We start from the raw sequence: 24,836 nt of genomic DNA, 5'->3' as shown, positions 1-24,836 counted from the left end.
TCATCTGCATACAATCCCGCTTGGCCTCACTGACCCTGCACTGATAAAATATGTAAAGTAAGTAAAAAGTAAATACAGAAAGTGTTTGAAATCTCCAGATAGTGATTTGGCATACTTGACAAGTGTTTTCTTGCTCTGATTAGCATCAGATCGTGACATAGCTTGCCTGGATTAGAGAATAGAGTAGACAATCATAAACCCGTTCATATTCCAACCTTCCTACATGGTTTCAAAACTAGTTAAGCATTAGTAAACCACGTTATTCACAGTTTTTTGTGTGCATTTCTCACATTCCACACCAGCGCATTGTCCCTGTTCCAAAACCTCTTGATCCTGGGATAAATTTAACAGGATCAAAGGAACTGGGGAGGATTTACAAACATGCCAATGAGGGGTAAGCAGCCTTACAGTTTTTAAACCAGTTTTATAACAGTCCTTCATAATCATATTGGCCTGTTAAGCTCTCGGAGTGCAGTAGCTTTGTGAGGAAGCTGCCAATTGATGACGTCGAGCCGGCTGTGGCAGTTAAAGATTCAAGAAAAAGACACTCTTTTGGATTTTCTGAAAAAGGATGGGTTCACTCGTCCTAGTTATTGTTCTTTCTCTGCATATGGGAAGAATCATAGGCCCCTCTCATCTGCTGAGTCTCAGAGGGTTTCATCTCCCTAGCGGTGCGTCTGATGTTATCTGATCTGGAAGCATTAAGTGAAGCGGGACCAATCAAATTAGTCCCTGCAGATGCACCTGACGGCCTCTCGTCAAGATGTGTTGACGCAGGTGAAGCGAAGCGGACGGTGGTGCATCAGGTGAAAGAAAACCACTTTGTCATTCAGCATCTCTGACTTTTTTCAAGGTCCTCGGTGTGAAAAACAAGGCTGTGCTTGAGATCAATATCAAAGACGTCTGCCTTTTAACTCAAGGCTGGCATGCTAGGTGGTCTTTATGTTCTTTTGTCAGCACACACTGTCATGCCAAACATCACTGGCTGCCACACTCTCTAGGGAGACTGATAATTGCCTCATGAATTTGTTTAGATATTTATGTAAGATACCCAGATAACTTTTATTAGACTGTAAGGTTTCAGGACTGTGACTTTGTTGCTCCCTGAGTGGCTCTTTTTGCATTTGTTTATCCGTGGAATTCCACAAGGACTCTCAAGCAGATATTACAAAGGGTAATGTCATCGCTTCAAAGGAATAAACCAGGCTGTAATTTCAAAAATGGCTGGCAGAGCTAGAGATTCCCATAAGAGTCCTTTTTAGGCCCAATTTTTTAACATCTTTTCTATTACATTTAGAATTTTAGATCCGAGATGACAAAACGTGTGAAGGATTAAGAGTTTGGGTTAGAAAAACATTCTATCCAGCACATATTAAAAACTTCCACTTTAATGATGACATGTTTTGTAATACTGTCTAGTGAAAGTCCGTCTTACATCTATTTCAAGTGGCACTTGGGGGAGGGGGTGTGTCTTAGAAATTGAGTCAAAACTTCATTAGTTGCTCCCATGAGTAAACTGTCCAATGGTATTTTTTTTTTACTTTATTGAAAAATGGATAAAGAAAAGCTGTTGGCAAATGCTTTTTGCATTTTAAAAGTTGCATTTAAAGATAATTTATTATTTCATTAAACCATGAATTAAATGTATTTGCTTATTTAAAGTTTATTTGTTTTATTATTATATGTAAAAAAAACTGTTTTAAATGTCTTCATTTGTCCATTCAAATTGCATTTATATACAATTTTATTTGTATTATTAAATTAATAAATTATTATTACTACATTTTATTTTTAAGTGGGACTCCATAAAAAAGTGCAAGAAATAGGAAAAGTGGCAAAAGTGATTTCTTATTAATATCAATATTTAGAACAGCTGTGCTGCTTAATATTTTTGTGGAAACCATGATAAAACAAATTCTGTAATCTTTGATGAACAGAAAGTTCAAAAGAACAGAGCTTATTTGAAATATAGGCTTTTTTTGTAACATTAAAATATTATTTACTGTCACCTTTGATCTATTTTATGCATCCTTGCCAGCCAGTAAAAAAAAATTCCTAAAAAAAAATAGTTCTGTAGTGCAAATATTTATAAAGCATAGGTGGCAATTTTTTATTTAATTATGAATTTTGATTTGATTATTTTTCATCTGAAGGCAAAAAGAAAGCAAGCTTTTGTTGCACCAAACATGTCAATCTATTTGTCTCTAGCAGAGCCCAATGTAGTAAATCCTTTTTAGCAACGTCCCATTTAACAGACATTTTAACTCATCAAGATAGTATCACAATTACAAGGAAAGTTTCCATGCAGCAACCTGAGGGTTGAATGTCTTGCTCAGGGGCAAAAAAGTAGAAGCTTGTGATTCAATTAACTTTTCAGTTCCTAAATGTAAGAGCCTCAGTGTTTGCATATGAACGGTCTGAGGATCCGTTTCCTGTGTTGGGTTGGGATCCGTGCCCCTTCTGATGTCTTTACTGCCAGTCCAGCTGTTGTTAGTTCGTGTGGCCCAGCTGGGCTCCTAAAGACAAGACACTGTTCACCCAAACAGGATGACATGATGACATGAATGTATGGAGAAGCAGGGGGAGGAAGTCAACCTGGTGCTTCCTGCTTGCCGATGATGTCTCTCTCAGTCCTTACAGGAGGGAAACACATGCAAGCGTAAGCTTTCTGGGTTATAAATAGTTTTATAGAACTGATCCGCACAGCAGTGTCACAACCAGCTACCCAGCAGCCATATGGCTCAGTTGGGTACACGTCTGCGCCTGCCAAACTATGGAAACTATCCTCAGTTTAGATAAACTACTTCATTTGATGTTTTATGTGTAAACTGCATAGTAGTGCATATTTATAGTAGTGACCAACTAGTGGTCGTCCGATACAGATCTCTAAAGATCTCTGCATCTGCAAATCGATTAGATTTTGAAGCGTAGATGAAAGTTAGGATTCGTTGCTGAGCATTTTGAATGTTTGACTCTCGTAGACCCTCCGGACACTCAGTAGTAGTGATGATCATCATCAGTAGTGGCAGCGGTGCCACCTGTGCTAAACATGCAGCTCTCGCCGTGACTGCCACAAGCTCTGCTGATTACGCTCCTCTATCCTATAAAGTGTCAGATTAGCACTGTCTTAAAGTTGTGACAAGTCATGCGTTATAAGCCATGGCACAGAGGCACAAGTCAGCACCAGGAATTTCAGGAATCTGAGCTCAATTAGTTAAGTAGACCTTTTCTTGTGTCCAAGAATCTGATAGCAAACAAACCCTGGGATAATGTTGCTAATTATGGCTTCCTTTTTAATGCTGATGAGTGACTGGTTTTGTTGAGGGGGTTGAGTTTCCTCATGTTCCACTCTGATAACATATCGCTTTGAAATACAAAAGTGCTTTTGTAGTTGTTTGAGTTGTTTCTGATGACTCTTCTGATTTTTGTAACACCCAAGGACGTCTATAATATTTGGAAAATAACTATATGCTAGCATTGCCATACGTCTCAATGGCAGTTGCTCAGATCTGAACTAATTTTGAATTAGTCACCTGAGCCATTACTAATGTGACTTATCATTCGAGAACCGCAGGATAATGACAACACTGATTGGCACAGTCCCAAAAAAGTCCCTTTCACTAGTCAAAGGCATTTGGCATGAAAATTATGTACATTTCATCCTTTTAAGAGTCCTCCAAAATAAACCAAAATAAACTGGTAAAACATCTACAATAAATATAATTAAATATTAATGCTACATACAGTATATTACAGTTTAAAAGTTTGGGGTCTGAATATTTTAAACATTTTAATGTCTTTGCTCACAGGCTGCATTTATTACAGTAAAAACTGTATTGTAAAATATTATGGCAAATTTTCAAAGATTTTGGACCAATGATAGTTCATCATACCCAGTGCAACACTGCAGAATCAATCATCTGCTGGTTAATGTAAAAAACAGAGCTTTATGTGGCAAATCATCAATGTTGCATGTTTTTCATGTTCAGGATGCTTTTGTGTTAATGTCAGCAGCATCAGCAGCGAAAGGGAGGATGTTGTACAAAATAAACAGCAAAACTAATCCCCCCGTGGCCTTTTGTGGTCTGACAGATATTGTGAGTAAGAAAGTCTGCTGATGTTCTCTGTGATATTCAGTATTTTAAGCCAATTGGAATGGCTGAGTTGAAAGTCAAACTTAGAAATCCTAGATAAAGTCGACTGATAGGTGAGTCACTGTGAGGTCCCAAGCACAGCATGAAACTGATAAAGTCGTCTGTGTTCCTGACCGCTCTGTCAGAGGCCTCTGAGGTGTTAATGAAATTTGTGTTTATTCAGATATCAAAGACAGAAACATTGGGATATGTAACCAGCCGATGGTGTAATTGCCGTCACCTGCGCTTACTAGCTGGATTCACACCTCTGATTTAATCACATCTACCTGGCCAGGCGCCATGTTACAAATACTTGTGGATAAGGTATGCCTGTTGGCACCTCCTCATCTTTTGCAAACAAGCAGACAGCAAACAAAGCCATGTGTTAGGGATTATGAACACTATCAGATGGAGGAGAGGTATGCAGACCACAGGCATATGGGATAAGGCTCTTAGCAGATGTTCCCAAAATGTTCAATAAACTTCAGATTGTGGCTTGCAGCACTAAACTGACACTTACGTAACTCCACTTTGAGCAGGTTTAAAGCTTGTTTTGTGTTCTTGGATGTTTAATTATTCAGGTGATGAGGATTTATGTGCATATGAGGTCCGTTTTTTTTCCTTGGATTTTTCTGTGGGATGGTGGCCGTGATTGTTTACTTGAATTAGCTACAATACCAGTGTTTTCTCACTCTCTCTTGACTGTCAATAGCCTTGATTGTGACTTGACCCCATCACAAACATTGCTATGCAGCTGTAGATAATAGCAGCCTACTTGAGAAGCATGTTTCGCAAAGAGAAGGACAGCAGTAAATGGAAGGCCGTACATTGCCACATTGCCCCTTGACCCCTTTGACCAGGAGAGCTCTGAGGAATTCCTCAGTTGTCCTGAGGGAATTGCCCCTGTGGTTTGTAGCCAGAGGCTAGCCGTAATGTCATGACTCTTGAGATTTTTTTGGGTGAGATCTCTTTAGATGTATGGCTTTTCCTTTTGCTCCTGAAAGGGAAGAAATATGAACGTAGAAGAACTTATTCCACTTACCTCATCCTTGGACAAACAAAGGAGCGTGCTCTATTGATGGATGTGGGCTTTGTCAGATTGACTGATTGGAACTGAATTATTTACTCGAGTCCTAAAGAAGAACACTTGGAGATGGAATTAGTCTGGGAAGGTTGATATAATGCCTGTTTAAACAGTGAAGTCATTCATTTAGGTAAATTAATAGATTTATTTGGAAACTTAACTAAAGTAGTTTCACGTTCTCTGTCGGAACTTTTTTTTTAAACGCAGATAATGGGAATTCATTGACATAATTCATTGACATAATGTTTACTGATTGTTAAAGGGATATTGGTATTATTTACTCGCCTTCATGTCATCTCGTTCATTTTCTAAGGAGAATTTTGAAAAACAACACCATAAAAGGACCACAAAAGTGGTGCTACAGTCTCATTCTTTTGATAGCTAGGTTAAGTAATTTGATAGCTTTAGAAAAGGCTGAAATGTAAGTCATTTGACCACATGCGTTTTTAACTGCATTACCTCTAGAAGTGGATAAGCTCCAAAACGTTTTAGACTACACCTGTATTTAGGGTTGTCCACTTGTGATCAGATTCAGATCAACAAAAATGCATCTTAATACCAAGTGTAAACAGGGCCATTGAGTTAGTGAGTTCAACTAGATCTGGATCAGGCTAATTTGTCAATCTTTTTGTTTTTGAGCTAGTTCTTTTCAAATGAACTGGCTGTTCAGGTTCCCAATTAGAATAACCATTTGTTAACAAACTGCACTGATCTAATTTTTTTATTCAATTTACTCAGTTCAGTTTAGTGATTTGGCTGCAAGCATCTCTCTGCAGAGGAACATCATCAGTGAACAATAGCTTAAATTTGGGTCTTTTCTCCACACAAAGATATTTGCTTCAGAAGACCTGGAAAATACTAAACAAGTACTTTTTTGTTCATTATTAGAGCATATAACTGATTGTGTGGAAAAGTAAAGGTCATTCAAAATTGAATCATATCAAATTTCAGTCATATATGTCATGATAATAATGACAGAACTGCATTTTATGTATCCATGTAGAACTTCATAAAACCTGTCGTTTGATTTAGTAATGAATAAAAAATGTCAATCCGTACTTCAATCTGTCATAACCTCACAGCTGACGTAAAGCATTGGATGTTGTGTTATCTTGTGGGTTTTATTTCCTGTGGTGAGAAGGGAGAGTCTTCTTGTCCAGCCACTGAAGCCACTCTTATGATGATAATCAATGAAGAAATGACAGATTTGTGTGTATTTGTAATTTGACTCAAATGAAGCAATGCTGCAATGATAATTATACACTTTGTTGCTTCTGGGATGAATGTGCTGCAGTGTCATTGAATCCATTATTCTAAAGGAAAGTAGGAATGACACATCAGGAAATTAGATAATATGCACACACACACGCATATAAGCCTGTGGTAAATGACAAAGTAAGCTGCTGCGGGCGTTCACAGCCAAATAAATGCTATTATACGTCAGTACTCTCCAGAGGTAATTAGACTGTATGTGTGTGTTCGAGTACTCAAACAAGCATCTCTCTATGTGAAGTGATAATGATTGCTGTCTGTTGTCGTCGTATAGGTCAGTTCAGGGTCCACTGTGTCCTTTCCCCCCTGTGGTGAATGAACCCCTGGCTCTCGTGGCACCTTTCCATGTGCTCAATCGCTCTTCCATGGAGATGAGCCCAAATGCCTTCCAGATGGCCAATCCAATCTGGACTGAGATCTTATCTGGACTACCACATGTCAGCACCAAGCCTGTGCATCAGTACTGTCCAATGGTCTATCAGTGTTGGATTCTTTGTATGCTCAAGCTCTTTAATGATGGGGTGGTCTGACAAACACTTGTGTTCTTGTGAATAGGGCTGGCAGAGTGATGTACACACCTACCTTATGTAGGAAGCATACCGAATCAAAAACAGCTAAAACAAAGTATTGCAATTGATTGTTTACAAGACACGCAGCACTAGTACTATTCATCTTAGGGTTAGGAGTTTCTGAGAAATGTTTACCATAAGTATTAAACTGTAGTGTGACACATTCTAAGGAATCAATTATTTTTGCCTGGCGGTTGATAAAACGGACAAAAATCGTATAAACTTACATTAAAGGAGAGACCCAGGTCATATCGTAACCAGAATGTGATGAAACGGATACAGAAACCACATAGTAGATACCTTTTGTAATTGTTTATTATTATAATTTTTTGTTGTATTTATTTTTTCACATGGCCAAATTTTTTTCAATGCCAATTTCACTTAACAAATAGTTTTTAATAGTTTTAGTTTTAGTTAAGAATAATAACCCTGCCTTGAACCACCTTGAACACCCTAGCAAACACCCAGACAACCACCTGATGATCCTCATTATGTTTTGGGGCGTAAAATAGTAAAGTTGATGTTTCTACGATAACAGACCGGCGTGCATCTAAAAAAATTATTCATTCAAGAATGTTATGCAAGTTTACTGCAACAATGGTGCCGCGAACTTAACATACTTACATCCAGTGTTTAGTTGATCCTGGTAAACGCTCATTGTTACAGTTGTAAACACGACGGCTTACATGAAGGGGGTTTGGTGTCACAATGACTTTGTTTGCAGGCGGACCATTAAAGAAAGCGACACGCGTCTCCCGGACATCCTGTTGAAGTCAACCAATCAGATGACGACTTAGAAAATCCTGAACTGTTTCTAGTTAAGTGTGCCATATGCATCAGACAATCAGCCAACGGTCCGTGGGCGTGACCTCTCAGGCTGAGACTAAGAACACCCTAACAACACCCTAGCAACTACACAGAACATACTGGCCACACAACCACCTTGAACAACTCCATAGCAAACAGAGCACCCGAACATCATGGTGAAGAGTTTGACATTGGCAAACACAATTCTCATTTCCTTCAAAAGTTAGTTTGGAAAATCATCTTCAAGTTCAAGTGCTCTTTAGCATATTCTTGCTCAGCATATCAGTTATATCTCTTCCCTTGTCACTTTCATATCTTTCTCTCCTGTGGTGCCATGACTCATTTCCACCCCTGTGAGCAGCTCAAACAGCCATGAACTTTAAAGCCCCTCATAACGGAAGTGCGGGACAGGGGGCCGAACTCAAAGAGGACTTTGTTGCAGCGGCCGCTGCTTGAGGGTGATGGGGAGTCAGAGTCACGAAGAAAGAGGGGCGAGCTCGGATCCCCTCTTTCAAACCTCATCCTCCTGCTACTGGGCTCTTTGTCTCCATTAGCTGGGTCGTGGGCACAAAGAGAGGGTTTTTTCCCCTCTCTCCCCCCTTCTCTCTTGGTTTATTTATTCGATTTCACGCCATGCCGGCCAAAATGGCCCCTTCCTTGCATCCAAAACTACTTCATACTCTTTTGCAGCGAGGCAGATTCTCACAGAGAGCCATGAAAGGGCCCTTTGGAAGAGCCAGGGTGTGTTTTTAGCCAGGCATTCACAAGAAGCGTGAGCATCGGATTCAGGACGTTTTGCTGTTGCTCACGTTGTGGGAACCAGTTTGGGTTGTAAAGATTCTCCTCACTTGCACTGGAGAAAGGGGACAAATATGTGGTTTGGAGAACCTCAGGGGGTTCTTCTGTGACCCTTTTACTGTTCATTGAATGCAAAAGTACCAGCAAGTAAACAGCACTGTTTGTTTAAAGCGGGAAAATCAACTTTGGGCAGGATGCTGTTAGTCCTACCATGTGCTGAGACATTTAACTGGAGGAAGGCCTGGTGATTTCATGTCTGAGGATGTCCTGGACAAAGGCAGAGATGACATCATATAGTTTAACAATATTCTGTCGCTTACTACGCTTTGTCACAATTGACGAGTTCATCAGATACCTTCAGTCCTCAAAGTAGCTACATTTACATGCAGCTAAATAATCTGTGAGTAATCATATTGATGCCTATGTAAACTCCTCCCTCAATCCAGTTGACCTCAATCTGAATTGAATAGACTGAAAGTGGTTGTGTAGGCATTAAATAATCTGATCAATAGGAAAACATGAGCATTCAAAATACCTTGTGCCAATGTGAAGTTTATAATAAATAATCTATTAACATACTTTTTACTTCTTACAAATGTGCATGTGTTTATTTACGTCTTATTTACTGGTCAGTTGAGGAGACTGAATATTGACTAAATATTTGCAAAAAAATATATAAAAGACATATTTTTTAGCTTTCCTTTTAGTTATGTCATCAAGCCAAAAACAACAATTGTACTCGTGATTGCAAAGTTTAGGGTTCATATAAACAGACCTTTCAGAATTGTATTGGATTCATTCAGACTGAAGAAAATTAGCGCATGTAAATATACCTATGGTTGTGACACATACAGTCCTGTAACGCCCACTTTTCACAATCCAGTTTTAGAGCATATATTGCACTTTACGTAAAATACATATGAATACTCATTGACAAATTATGGAGTAGGCATAAGGTTGGGTTAGTTGATTTTAAGATTTTTATATATATATTTTTTATATAGAATACCTGAGTTCACTTCATTGTTGTGCATTTAAAACTCCTCTTCATTGTTGTTGCTGTAGAATTACTGCTGAATGAAAGCAACTATCTGGCAAATTGAATGTTAGGAAAGCGTCTGCAGAAATGTCTGCTGTCTACTTTCAGTCTGAACGCTGAAGCATACTTAAAGATACTTTAAATTTAGATCTGAATTTACACATTAAAACTATTCTTACAGTGATGAGTTTTCATTGGAAGCAGTGTTGCAAATATTCTTGGCGTGCTATATTTAGATTTACTGGAGATGATTTGTGGTTGTGAATCTGTGTAAATGTGAAACATTCTTGTTTGATGTGTCAATATACTGTAGTGAAGGAGAGAAAACTTTAACATGCTTGTCTATCACTTTAGCCCCTTGGTAGTAGTGTAAGACATAGTGTTAAATTTGGTTCTAGCTTTATAGTGTAAACCATCCGATCATAAAAGCAGCAAACCTGTGCTGCTTGATTCTAGTAAATTGACCATGTATGTTTTGACAGTCATCACAAAGTCAAAAAAGTGGCCATATTTACCTATATTAACAATATGATGCATGATCCTTCTTCAAAAGACGACCTTTTGATTTAATTTAAAGGATCTTAGGCCTTTAGAAAAGTATTATCTTGCCAGATTGTCATTTGTTGAACCATATGACCTGTAGGCTTTAGATTTAGCATTATTTTCAAGAGCAAGTTGGTTTTGTACATGTTGTTCTGGTACCGCCTGTAAAAACAGCACATCACTGTTTTTTGAATATCTCACTTCTGTTTCTACATTCGATTAGTAGGAATCACATGCTACAGCGAAGGCTTAGAAGTGTGCCTTAATGCTTTTTGCGTTTCTGCTTTTTCCTTATCTGAAGCTTCCCTTATGGTGTTAAGCAATTTAGGCTCTCCCAGACCACTGACAAGCTCTTGCTTAAAATGGGATTACAGCTATAGCTGTTATTTTATCTTATTATTTTGAGCTCACTATTCTCAACGAATTGGCTCAGGACAGAGCTAACAATTGGGGCTGTGCGATAAAACGATAATTACCGCGATAGAATTTTCCTCTATGAAATTATTACAAAAGTTTGATAAGTGTTTGATATAATGTTTTTGCACTATGCAAATAATGCTGCCCATGCATGTTGCAGACCATTGCACTAGTGCCAATGCCAATTTACCTAACTGATAAGCGATGCCATTTCTGTTGCGTATGAGAAAGATTAAAACACAAAAAAAGCCCAAAGCAGAACGAAACAGCTGCTTTTTTGAACCGCATAACATGGACCATTTATTAGCTCTGCTTTTTTGTTAAGCTATAGCAGATTTTGTGCATTTTGTATTATACTAAAAGGATACTGTTTTTCATAACAAATACCATAGAAACAATATAGTTAGTGAGGTGCAATGCGTGGTTTTTACCTGTGGTTGACATGATCCAAATGCAATGGAAGACAAAATTTGACCCTTTTAAAAATTTGAAGAAAAAAAAAAAAAATGTTTTACAGATGTTACTGTTTTGGTAATGAACATAAATTTACATCTGTGTCCCAACTCAAGCTACTGCTACTGTCAAATGTGCCAAACATGTAATATTAATCTGTGAAATGTGTACCTGTTTGGCAAGTATTTATGATGATAAAGAGTAATCTGCTGATAAAACTAACCGATAAAAACAACTTTCATACAAGAGCAAAAATCTGCTTTTAAAATTAATAGAAACAAGGATTTGACATTTATAATAATAATATTATTATATTTATAAGAATCGACTGATATGAAATTTTTTATCGTGCATGACCTTTTTTTGGGCTATATTGCCCAGCCTTACTAACAATCTTAAGTGTTATACCTTTGGTCGACTTGTTTTAGTTGATGATTTAGTGGGGCAGTCTTGTTTAAAGAAATTGCTAAGTTTACCCTAGTTTCACAACCAGAGGTTTTAAAAAAACAACATGTTGCAATAGCCAGACTTGTCCCTTATTTCAATAGAGTGCCACTGTATTGGCCATGTGTGACAGACTTTGTGCTTTTAAGTTGCATGTGGTTAAAACAGGATCTCAATGACATATAAGAGAATATTCTAGTATTAGGTGAGTATCTGGACAACCCAATGTTTTGCTGTAAAATACATTTGTTCACAATTAACCAAAGGTACATTTTTACAGTGAAATAATGATGTGACTTTTGATGATATTGTGCTCCATATCCCAGTACACATTGATTATCCACCATACTTTTTTTCCACCGTCTGTGGCCTGGCGCTGCTAGGTCAACCAGAACAGTGCTAGTCTCGACGTCTGCTAGTGGCAGAAGTGTGGCAGCAGGCTCTTGACCCTCAGTCCTGTTGGGAGAGGTTGAAGTCCATGACAGCATATGGCCAGTCTGGTTTGGTCCACCTTACTGTCTGACCATCTTTGCCTGACTGCTTCACATCAAACAAAAGGCTTGTTGCCCATGTCTGACCTTCTGTCTTTCCACAATTCAGCGCGGCTGGTGGCTTAGATCTCCAGTGATGTGAGATGGGAAAGTACATCAGTCAGATTTCCATCTCTTTTAGCATAATTGCGCAAATAATAGTGTGAATTCACAGTGTTTTACTCTGTAAAATTATATTTTGTGTCTCTCTTAGGAGCTTCACTTCCCTCACATCAAGAATGGCTTCAAACACACTATTCCCTGAGGGTTTGAAGTCTTTGAGCCTGAACTTTACCTCAGTCAGTGTGTCGAATGGATTTGCGAGTCTAAGATATACTTCAACGTTTATCAGAACCCAGATTTTTCCACTCTGTTTTAGCAGCGCACTGGCATGCATGTGGGCTAATTCTCTGCGCTGACAGGCACGGACCACACAAAGCTTCTTCACACCGCACCGTTTCCTATCTAGAGTCATATCCTTCCTCTTTTTGTTTTTCGTAAAGAGAACTCAACATTATTTCCCCCTTCCTCACAAAGTTTCACCTCAGTTCATCCATTGCTCTGATTTTGGGTCGCGTTTATTCTTTAAATGACATTAAGTAACTATGATGTTTTAAAGGAAGATTCTCATTTCCTTATTACACACATTTACCAAACACTGGAAAGTGAAAACCAGATAATTGTTGCTGAATCATCTTCAAATGGAGCACACAGATTGCAATGTCGGATATGTTCGGAATTACATAATAACTATGTATGTTGTAGTATACACTATATACCTTTTTTTCTGAAATACTTTATAATTAAACAACAGCCATAATTACACTAAACATTTTAAAAAGTTGAAATTTACATTATTACGTAATACCATTCTGTGTCACATGACTTCAAGTTTCATGTTTAATGCAACTATCATGTTTTGGCACATATCATCTTGAAATCATCTTAAAATTTTGTATACTGATTAAATAATGGGCCAAGAGATCACAGTTGATATTACTTCTGGTTCATCAACAGTAGCACGCTAAAAATAAAGTTCTTTGCATACTGCACTTTTGAAAACATGCATGCTCTGCGTTCAGATTATGTTAGTGTGCTATTTCAAACAGCCAATCTAATACATTCTCATTTGTCCATACTTGCAGAAGGCAACACATTGGCATTGCTAATGTCGGCTAATTGAGTTGCAGTGGTGTTTGTTTATCAGAGAGGGACTAAGTGGTGTTTCTGTTCGCATGATAATGAAAGACTCTCGTCTGTGAGAGAGGCTGTAAAGGAGGTCATTGGAGTGGCCCATCGCCGTTCAGTGTCAGACCGATCCAAGAGCGAGCAAGTGTGACAGAAATGCCTCTTCATGCTGGGCAAAAGTGAATGGATTTCACTCATGTCCTTCTCTCAGCTCTGAGACTGGTATAGATCTGCCCATGTGCCATTGTTATATCTGCACCTTAGCTGGTTCAGTTGCATCTGAAAGGTTCAGGTTTTTTTTCTGCTGATGACACGTTATTGTTCTTCATACTTAGATTTAGGCTACTTAAATTGAGATTTTAGGTAAATATATGTTCATAAATATAAAAAAAATTTCCCTTGAAAATCAATTCCGGTTGCAAATACTGCACTTAAAACAATGTACATTTTTATTGACCTGTTTTGAATAAATATTCTGGGTTAATGCTGAAGTTAAGGTCTTTCAGTCAAGTCACCACTGACAATATTTTTGGTTCCTCAATTTGTAAAAACAAACCAAAAACGTGCTGACAGCAATGCGCACAACATAACTGTTTTGAGGAAATTATTTGCTGCCGATGTCGCTAACTCAATAGTGCTTTACTCGTATAGGAAAATTCCTTTAATGTACACATGATTCCTAGGGAGGCACCGCTGTGAAAGAAATTGCCATGACTACAGGCCCTATAACAATGCCACAAGTACATTTACTTTGCATTGATATTCTGTCCAGGCACATCCATTCCAAAGGAGCTTATGGGAATGTCATCATCACAAACGAGTGCATGTTCAGTGCATTGCGTGTGTTTATACGTGCAAGTCTTCACAGTTTCCATGTGGTATGTTTTTTGGCAGTAGTCCATTCTCAATACAAGGGTGAAAGGCCGTGCAAGCTTACAAACCACTCTTTTACCCTTCTATCTCAATAATGGCAATCATTGTTTGATAACGCACTAATTTAAAGGAAAACCATCTAAACAATGAACAGTGTTGATGTATTGTGTGCGGGAAACAGCAGCCTTTTTGTGACGGAAAAAGTTTGTTCTGCCTTTTCCTTCCTGAAATGCAAGAGGCCAAGGTCTCGCTCCTGTCATTGAATTAGTCTCAGTGTTTGGTTAAGGTCACCCTGTGTTGCAGGTGGCAAAATTATAATGTCTGTTTCCTGGCAAAGCATTTCATTGAGGGGGGAAAGAGTCAGCGAACAGCTTGTTTCCTTTGTGGGGACATATGGACACGTTCATGCTCTTCTACATCTAATAGCCTGTGGCTATTCTACTGTGTGTAACTCTATTCCCCTGTCTCTCTTACCAGCTGGGCAGAACAGACACAGTCACAATCTTCAAATATGTAAACCTCATCAGGGTGCTTACAATTACTTAATAGTTTTTTTAAATTCTGGAATCTGGGTACATGTCTCTGCCGAAGTTATATATAATTTTTTTTATATATTTAAATGTAAAGATTCAATTTTAATAATATAAATAAACATAAATCATCTGACTTGAAATTAATATATCCTAATATTTTTAAATATATTACTTTTTTTTAAATGTATATATATTTTAATATATTAAGTTTGACTTTAAGTGTGCAACTATTAGCACAAGTTGAATGTATAAATATATATTTTTTAATCACTCTATTTTTCTCAGACTGGCAGATTTTTGCTGAGAGTTTCATCTCTCAAACTTGTTTGTGAATTTTTTTTAATATATATTTTTTTTGTGTGTGTGTGCACAATTTAGTCTTTTTCAATTGCCCCCATTGCGGTTTTTGCTCGCTCTCCTCTACATGTCAAATGCATCTGTCATGTCTGAAGTCTGCATGCACTGAGTTTCCGTTTTGAGAATGTAATCAGACTAATATGTAGAGTTCAGTCCTCTCATTTAGTTTTGTTCTGGCTCTTTTTTTATTGAGATGAAATGAAATGCAGGCTCATCTGATTACTGGAAGAGATTGAAGTCACAAAAAATAGCTTGTAATGGTTGACGTGCAATATTTCATTAGCTCAGTGCCTTTTACCTCTTTGAATCGGGATGAATGAATTCATTTTTCATTTTGCACACATGCCCCCGGTCGCACCTGTCATCCTCTGCTGCTGACTTCACACTCTCCGTTGCCCAGAGAACAGTAACGGTTGCTATGGATTCACAACGCAGCCTTGTGTTTGTTTATTTGTTTATTTTTTTGACGTAAGCATGAGAGTGATGCTGGAAAAGGCCAGAGAAGGGCCAAATCAAGCATAGGAAGGCATGACAGAGAAAATCAAACTCTTAATGGTGTTATCATTTCTCATATCCCAGCTTAATGTGCAGAGAAGGCTATAAGTAACCCTGAAAAGTGTAAACATTGTGATTCTGTGGAGCTATTAAAGCATGTTTGTTGAGAATTCTGACCAGCCTAAACACAGTAACATTGGCTTGACCAATGGCATGAGTTTAGGGGCAGACCTGAGATGGGAAGAGGGTTACAGTTTTAATCTGTTCTTTATTTATTTTAAATGGAAATATCTATCTCCATCCGTGCCATCCAAACACCCCTGTTATCCTTCACACCCTTCGTTCTGGTTGTGGTGCAGTTTGGAGATGTACATCCTGTCTCTTACTCCACGAGCCCCTCAGGCTGAGTCACATGGATGACCATTTTATGGATGAATGTGGATGGGCCACATGAGAGATTGAATTAGCGCACGCCTGAGGCTCAGGCCCCTCCCCTCCCACTGCCTCAGGAACTGCAACAAACAGCACAGCCACCATCATCACCACCCTTATTACACTAAGTGTCAATAACAAATGTGTTCAGGGCCCTTCTGGGAGATCTGATGTACATTTACTCCAGACAAACTAGCTAAACCTGCGCCTTCAACAATGATTTCACAAACATTATTTTTTGTTGTGCTTAATGCTGTGTTCACGTCATGTCCTAATTACCTTAAGCTTGAGATGACAACATGTGACGTTCTATTCTGAGCTGTTCTTTGTTGACACGATCAATGCCTAAATCAATCTGCAGCAGTCAGGTGGTGCAGCGGTCACGTGGTACAAGTAAGAGCTCTCAGAAAATTCCCATCTTACAAGCTGTAATTACAAGCTCTACGAGGACGTGAACACTTTTTGAAGTTGAAATCTCGCAATTACAGTAATTTCAACATGGCGTGAATGCATGCGGCATTTAAATGGATAGTTCACCCAAAATGAAAATTCGGTAACACTTTGCAATAAGGTTCTTTAGTTAACATTAGTTAATGTATTAACTAACATGAACACTGAGTAATACATTTATTACTGTATTAGTTCATCTTTGTTAACGTCAGTTAATAAAAATACAGCTGTTCATTGTTTGCTCATGTTAGTTCAGGGCATTAACTAATGTTAACAAATACAACCTTTGATTTGAATAATGTATTAGTAAATGTTGAAATTAATATGAACTAAGATGAATAAATGCTGTAGAAGTATTGTTCATTCTTAGTTCATGCTAACTAAGGTAGTTAACTAATAAATCTTATTGTAAAATGTTACCGAAAATTCTGTCGTCATTTACTCACCCTCATATTGTTCCAGACCTGTATGACTTTATTTCCTCTGCAGAACACAGATATTTTGGATTTTGAAAAATGTTTTGACTTGTTTTCGTTCATATAATCAAAGTTAATGGGGTCCAAAACAATGAATGGACAAAAAAACACTAAGAAGAACATTCTTTCAAAGCATCCTCTTTTATGTTCCATAGAGGATAGATGCAGAGTGAGGAAATGATTACAGAATTTTCATTTTGAGATGAATCCCTTTAAGTTTAATCAAGTGTTTCTTAAGTGCGAGCATGCGATTTCACATGATGTTTACAGCTAAATGTGTCTTTACAAACAAACGCATTTAGTAGCATAAGCTGGCATGGTGAATGTCTTCCAGAGATGCAGAAGTGTGACCGAGATTCAGTCTGTCATTATCAGAGGGATGCCGTGGGGTGGCGAGTGCTTCTCATTAGACATTTGGTCCTGTCATTGTGGTAAAGGAAAAAGAGGCATTAAAGGTCTCATTCGCCTTTAAAATCCATGAGAGAAGGATGAACAAGAGGGACAAAATAATGAGAGATTTTTCTTACGAAACAATCAGCCCTATGCTGACACACAAAATGAATCAAAGAGAAAGATGGAATGGAAAAAAAACAACAATAGTCATGTGGCAAAGGTGAAAATGCTCAGGATAGGTCTTTAGCTGTGTCGTGTTGCTGTGGGAGACCGTCGGAGACAATAGCTGGAGTGACGGGTAATTTAACAGACACTAGGGCGGAATGAGTCGAGCGCACCGTTAGCAGATCGGTTCATTGCTGCTGCTTGCCGCTGCTGATGAGAAGTGTTTTACAGAGCTAGAATTAGAAACAGTAGGTGATTGGCAGACTCTCTTTCTCCAGGGGAGACTCTTCTAAAACCCTGATGAAGATATTTATAATTCTCTCTCAACCCGTTGTTTCAGTTTTTCTATCTGATTCTCAACAAAGTGAAACAATAGTGTTGTTAAATGTGCCTGTCTACAGTTATTTTACAAATCAAATATACTGTTTACTCGCGGAGATGGCCTAAATGTGTATATATCAATGGTTCTCAACCAGGAGGCCTCAACAAACTTCCAAGGGATGCTCAAAATGACTTAAAATGGTTTAAAATAAGTCAAAACAAGCATTCTAAAACAACAAAAAATCAAGACATTTCTTATTTGAATTCACCTCAACTGTTTTTTCTTTCTTTCTGTTATTTTACTACTTTTTTCTTTAAAGAACTGTCTTGAAAAAAAGACCTGTAAAAGTAATTTAAATAATAATTTTCATTTTCATTTTTATAATGAATATAAATAAATAAAATCATGCAAATCTGTCATGTGGCTTTCGAATGTTTGTTGTGGACAATGGGGGGCCCCGGAGTCAAAAAGGTTAAGAACCACTTATATATATGTATACAATATATGAGACGGGGCCTATCTCATGGTTTATAGGGAGCTCTTAGAGATTTGCTGTCCTCCACTAATGATGATTGAACGTTTATGAGTTTGAACAGCTTTGCCATATTTACATGCAGTAAACGTTGATATAAAGTGTTACTTTGAGTTTTGTGTTAATGATTTGATTTCTGTGTTTATGCATTTGTGTGCATGTTTGGGTAGCAGGCCTCCCATTCTTCCATTGTTGGCACAGACTTGTATGCACATAAGATCTCTTTGTAAAGTTTCTGATCATTTATCTGACACTTCTGTTTTTTTCTCTCTCTTGATGTGAACCAAACCATTTCCAGTAGACCTTACAGTACATGGAGTTTGACTTCACACTGTTGTGTGTGTGTGTTTGTCACTAAAGCTGAATGTTTAGTCTCCAGTTAGATATGCAGGCAGAAAAGGGTGTAACAGGAAGTGTAACAACTTAAAAAACGAACTTATGTCTGCGGCGACCATACAAATCTGCCCCACCTTTTCACACCTCCGTGATTCCACATGTAAACACTAACCTTTTTCTCTCTTTGTCTCTCTATTTTTGTATATCAACAGGCTTTTCTCCAGAGAATTAAGCAGACTTCAGAAAACCAACAATGTCTCACTCCAGAGCAGGTCAAGGTAAAACCCCATTAACACACACTAAACATGCAGAATTATTATTTATATAAAATAATAATTGGCTCCAAAAAGTATTTAGACACTTAAACATTTCTGAATGTCATTGCATTAGATCAAACCGTGTGGAAACAAATTATGCTAGAGCAGAACTAGCTTCAGTTTTCTAGCCATTTTGCAATTGTGGATGTAAATTTTGTTTCTTACTTTCACACAGATCTTGTTTTCTAACATCGAGTCCATTTTGGATGTCCATTCTGATTTTCTTTCCACTCTGGATGCCAGTTTGCAGCCTGAACCCCAGCCGCACCATTCTCTCGGACATGTGTTCCTTCAGTTTGTGAGTCCCTGTGATTGCATTTGAAATCACCTTTGAACTAGTGCTGCTTAGCAGTTGAGTTATTATGATTTTTTAGGGTTTTTTTTGGTTAAGAAAACATAAATATCTTTTTTCCACTCCATCCCAGTGTGGTATTGTTCCTAGTATCCTAAATCTGAATGCTCTTAAAATACTATCAGCCCTGAGACTGCCTCCCCCTCCCTATGGTCTTTCTGAAAAAGTGCATAAAGTGGAACTTGTCGGACATGTGACCAGTAGTTCAATACTGTTAGAGACACTTAATTCCAATATTAGCAACAAATGTTCAATTGCTGTCTACATTTCTAGCTTCTTAACTGTTCTGTATAAGTTAAAAACTTTTCCCTCTCTGAAAATATGATAATAATGATAATGATGACATTCAGTGATTTATTGATTCAGTTATTTTCAGTGATGGCTGCCAGTATCTTTTAAAGCAATGAAAATTAAATCCAGTGATTTAACTCTATCCATGGTTCTTACAAGAAGCGTTTTGGGTTTGGCATGTGTATGTGACCTTCGACCAAGTTCACTGAAACATTCTGAGGTTTTAACCTCAAACTAGAGTGAATTTCCTCTTAATTGGGCTGTGTATGTATGCATGGATGTGTTTTTGGATGAACGGTGTTATAAAGCATATGCCAGAACAGATGTTCGCCTCGTTCATGGATGAGGGTGTGATGCTGCCAAACTCTCTCATTACAGGTGCTGTGGTCTGGAGCCCCGAGGGCCCAACCAGAGTACTGACACACACACACACACACACACACACACACACACACACACACACACACACACACACACACACACACACACACACACACACACACACACACACACAGAGACACTGCATATGCAATAATGCAAATGGCAAACCCTATGTAGACAGATGCACAAATACATATATAGACAACACGCAAATGAAGAGGGTGAAAAGAGAAAGCATGAAAATGGAGATGCATTGTAAAGATAAAAACAAGCACAACAGCTCTTTAACCACACAGTGCCTCTGGAATCTCAGTATCATTTTCCTACTCTGTCAGGATGCCTCAAGCACCCACAGCCACCAGGATTCACAACGTCCCTGTCAAGGTTACAGTGCCTACACAGACTGTTCTTGTGGAGCTTGGATAAATGACATCCTACCTTCACCACATGCATCTTTAATAAACTGTCACCTCAGCCCTGAGTTTTTCTGGACTTTTTAACCAGACCTGCCTATATATATGTATAAATATATATATTTTTATAATGTATCATTTTTATTTTATAAATTAAAATTTATTGTAATTCTTTTCTAGTTTAAAATGTATTATTGTCTGTTTTGTTTTGGGGTTTTTTCCATTAAAAAACGTTTACATGGACCATATTGTGAAGGAAAAGCAGGTAACAAGTAGTCTGGCTATCACCAGACCAAGCTCAGTCTTTTAAGATTGAACTTTGGTCTGGGGCGTCTGCTATGTATTTTCTACTGCACAAGAGGATCAACGGGCATAGTTCAAATGACTCTGTACGCAATTGGATAGTCCTTCAACCAATCAGACCAACGATCCGGGTGACGTACTTTGCAGAGCGAAGCGAAAAACTCAAGGCAGGAAATGTGTAACTAAACGTGTTGATCAGTGGTTTGCAGAAGCAGCAATGGAATCGAGCGATTTTTGCTGGTTGTGCAAAAAAAGCATGAAAGTTAGTGCTATTTACACCCACTCGAGTGATTTGTTTGCTAAAAAGAAGCCATTGAGCACCGTCGAGAGGTTAAAAGGAATTGGACAGAGCCGTAACGGCTCTGGAATTGGATTGGATTAAACCCGCCAATAGCGCGCCAGGTGGATAAGCCAGTTTGTGATTGGTTCCTGCAAATTTATAAAGGAAGCAGGATAGATAAATGTACAGGTTTCCAGCCTGAGCTGCAGGGCGAAATCAAATCGCCGGCAGATCAGGCTAGGTTTACCCAGTCTAGTTAACAAGTGCCTTCCAATCCTATATAAAGAAGCACCTCAGGCGGCATCGTACTTAAGAGCTGTAGTGCAGAGCTGGCAAGTTTTTATTTGTTTAAAATCAAATTCTTTGATCAGTACATAATATTCATACTTCCACTATATGGTTATTTAAAATAGTAAAAATCAAGAGTGATTAGGTGTCCAAAATGTTAACCGGTAACCTAGTTGAGATTTGTTGTAATTACGGCATGCCTGGATCAAAGATGTGCACTGCTCACTTTTTAAGTGCCTGAAGATGAGTTGCTATTCTTTTTTTGTTGTCTTTTTTTTAGCTTGCAGCTTCCTATTTCCATCTAGTTTTTACGACCCATAGAGAAGGCGTGGCTTTCAGGCAAAACCTATGCACTTCGATTTCACTTCCTGTGTTGTTTCGAATAATGTAGGGCAGAATGACAGCGCTTCATTGCATCTCTGGCAGTTTCACTACCCTCTTATGTCACTTCTCATCACAGTACTTGAGAAAATGGTTAAAGTGGGTGTGTATTAAACTATACAAAGACAGCTCGAAATATTTATTATTTGTTTAGTGTTTCCCATATGAGCTGAACAGGGCAGTCGCTAAAATTCACAGGGCCTAGGACAAAATTGTATGGGTAAACTGGACTCCCTTTATCAGAGGGCCTGCCAGTCTGGGACAAAGTATATCCCTGAACATGAGATTTAGAAATGGGAATGTGCAAAACCAGACCAAAACAATTTTTTTTATATATATAAATCTGTTAGGGATTGGTCTCATTCCAACCAAAAACAAACACATTTAACGAAAAGCGTTTTGAAGTGTGACTCTCCTCTCTCCACTGCAGAGGGAACGTTTCTCTGTGTATGGGGAGTACTGTAGTAACCATGAGAAAGCACTCAGACTACTGATGGAGCTTAACAAGATCCCTCAAGTGCGGACTTTCCTGCTGGTAAGCACCTTTTATATCATTTTCAGAGAAAAAGTCCAGTCCTTTTCATTACATCATATTCTGATGAAGATCCTTCACACATGAGTCTTGTCACATATCAGTTTCACATCTGTAACCCTGATGCAGATTTCATTAGTGAGTAGAACAAATAAACATCAGTGGTTGATCAATTTACCACAGGAAATAAATTGATCTCCAAAACTTATTGAAGTGAAACTGATACCCAAACTTATTCAACTGTACAAACCAGGATGTGAGATGGTGCCATTCATCGCTTTCCATGGAAACTCACTGTATTTTCAATATGAATAAGTTTAAAGGGATGTTACACAGTTTAAATAATTTCATGTGTTTGTTTTTTAGCACCTCATGTTGTTGGGAGGTAAGAAGAGCACAGATGTTCCTCTTGAAGGGTATCTCCTCTCTCCCATCCAGAGGATCTGTAAATACCCTTTGCTACTAAAGGTATGGACATTTCAAGCAAGTGCATTATGGGTTATATTGTTTATTCTGTATATACTACTCTACAACATTCTGATCATATTACATAAAACGCAGCTACAGCTATATATATGTATGACAAGACAAGCAAACCTAAAAGTATGCATGGAATGACATTCGCAACACATTTTACTTCCCAAATGTGAAAATTGGATATTTGAGAAAAAACTGTTGGGTGGGACTTACTTTTTTAAATGTTTTTGAAAGAGAAGTTTCTTAAGCTCACATTTATTTGATAAAAAATACAATATATTTTAACATGTAATTTTTTTCCCTGTAATGCAAAGCTGAATTTTCAGCATCATTACTCCAGTCTTCAGTGTCACATGATCCTTTTAGAAATCATTCTAATATACTGATTTGGTGCTCAGGAAACATACAATTTCTTATAATTATCAATGTTGAAAACATTTGTGCTGCTTAATTTTTGTGGATACTTTTTTTCAGGATTGTTTAATGAATAGAAATGAATTCATTTATTTGAAATAGTTTTTTTTTAACATTAGGTGTGTTTACTGTCACTTTTCTTCAATTTAATGCACCCTTGCTGAATAAAAGAATAATAAATAAAAAAATCTTACTGACCCCAAACGGTCGTGTACATTTACAGTGTGATTACAAATGATTTATCTTGCGAATAAAACCAGGAATTTATATCTCAAAAGAAAATGGGGACAATATATTGATTTCATGTTGACTTGAAATAGTCTCTTGTGCACAGTATCTGAAGCATATCAGCAGATGTGTAACTGTGTAATACAAGCATGTACCTGCTGTTTGCCCTTCAGGAACTTTTGAAGAGGACCCCTAAGAAGCATTCAGATTACCCCGCGGTAGAAGAGGCCCTGCAGGCCATGAAAGCGGTGTGCTGCAACATCAACGAGACCAAGCGACAGATGGAGAAACTAGAGGCTCTTGAGATACTACAGTCACACATAGAGGGCTGGGAGGTGAGACATGTTTTGTAATTGTCATAGATTGTGCTTATTTTTGTGTGACTGTTTCCTGGTTGATGGTTTTAAAGGAACAGACCAGAACCAGTTGTTTGTATCTTAAAAATACGTCTTTATTTAGGGAAGTTCCTCTGACAGTATGATTTGTGTTTATAAGAATTTTTAAGCGAAGCCTCAAAAGAATCACTGATGTGGACATGATCAGTGTCTGCTGATGACATTTTCTTAGGCCATATCGCAAGCAGGAAGAGGAAGTCTTAACACAAAGGGCCGTTACCATGGATATCCTTTAGTTTTGTGTAACATGCAACAGTGTGCCACCACAAACTCACTTTCCCTTCTTCTCTCTCTTTCTCTTAAGGACTTCTTTGCTTGCTTTCTTTGCTTGTCTCTCCCCGCCTCCTTTTTTTTCATCATCGTCTCTATACCATAGTTACTTTGTCTTCACCCTCTCTTTCTCTCACTCTTTGTGACCTGTCCATTAACCCTCTTTATTGATTTATCTGATGCAGTACTGAGTGGTTGGACAAAGTGGGGCATTTTCTGTAGCCCTAAGTGTACTTGGATAGTTAAACATTTTTCACAATTTAGTGCATACAGTGCATTCTTTTTTCTATTGTTATTTTCCAGTCCCTTCATTCCTCTGTGACCATTCAAGATCCCCGCAAAGCATGACAAGCTGGGGATTATTTAATCATATTTTGAAATGTGGGTAACACTTTAGTTTAGAGTCCATTTCTCACTATTAACTAGTTACTTATTAACATCCATATGACTAGGATATTGCCTGCTTATTACTTATAAAGCACATATTAATGCCTTTTTCTGCATGACTATTCTACATCCCTTAACCCCATAAACTTAACAGCTACCTTACTAACTATTAATAAGCAGTAATTGAGAGTTAGAGGCAAAAGTCATAGTTAATAATAGTTAATAGTGAGAATCGTACCCTAAACTGAAGTGTGACTGAAATTTGTATATATGAATAGTCTGGCCATAAATTTTTTAATTGTCATCATTTACTCAACCTCATGTCGTTCCAAATCCATATTTCTTTCTTTCTTCTGTGGAACACAAAATAAATAATGTTAAATAATGGGTTGGATACTATTTAACATATAATAAACGTTAATGTAGGCTGTCGAACTACAAAAGGAGAAGAATAAAAACAAAATTCTATACAAAAGGTCGGTAAAA

At 37.9% G+C, this 24,836-nt stretch overlaps 1 protein-coding gene across 1 annotated transcript in view; it reads left to right on the top strand.

Annotated features, from left to right (window-relative positions):
* Positions 1-24,836, top strand: part of prex1 (phosphatidylinositol-3,4,5-trisphosphate-dependent Rac exchange factor 1) — a 75,272-nt gene that overhangs the window by 1,641 nt on the left and 48,795 nt on the right. Inside the window, exons 2-6 of the mRNA XM_082187333.1 lie at positions 18,854-18,919; positions 19,134-19,256; positions 22,078-22,182; positions 22,546-22,647; positions 23,472-23,633. Of these exons, the coding sequence (XP_082043459.1) occupies positions 18,854-18,919; positions 19,134-19,256; positions 22,078-22,182; positions 22,546-22,647; positions 23,472-23,633 (558 nt within the window). The remainder of the gene's footprint in view (positions 1-18,853; positions 18,920-19,133; positions 19,257-22,077; positions 22,183-22,545; positions 22,648-23,471; positions 23,634-24,836) is intronic.

This window comes from Leuciscus leuciscus (assembly GCF_965113295.1).
Source record: "Leuciscus leuciscus genome assembly, chromosome: 13".
Lineage (NCBI taxonomy): Eukaryota > Metazoa > Chordata > Actinopteri > Cypriniformes > Leuciscidae > Leuciscus > Leuciscus leuciscus.
This window is presented reverse-complemented; position numbering and strand designations above follow the sequence as displayed.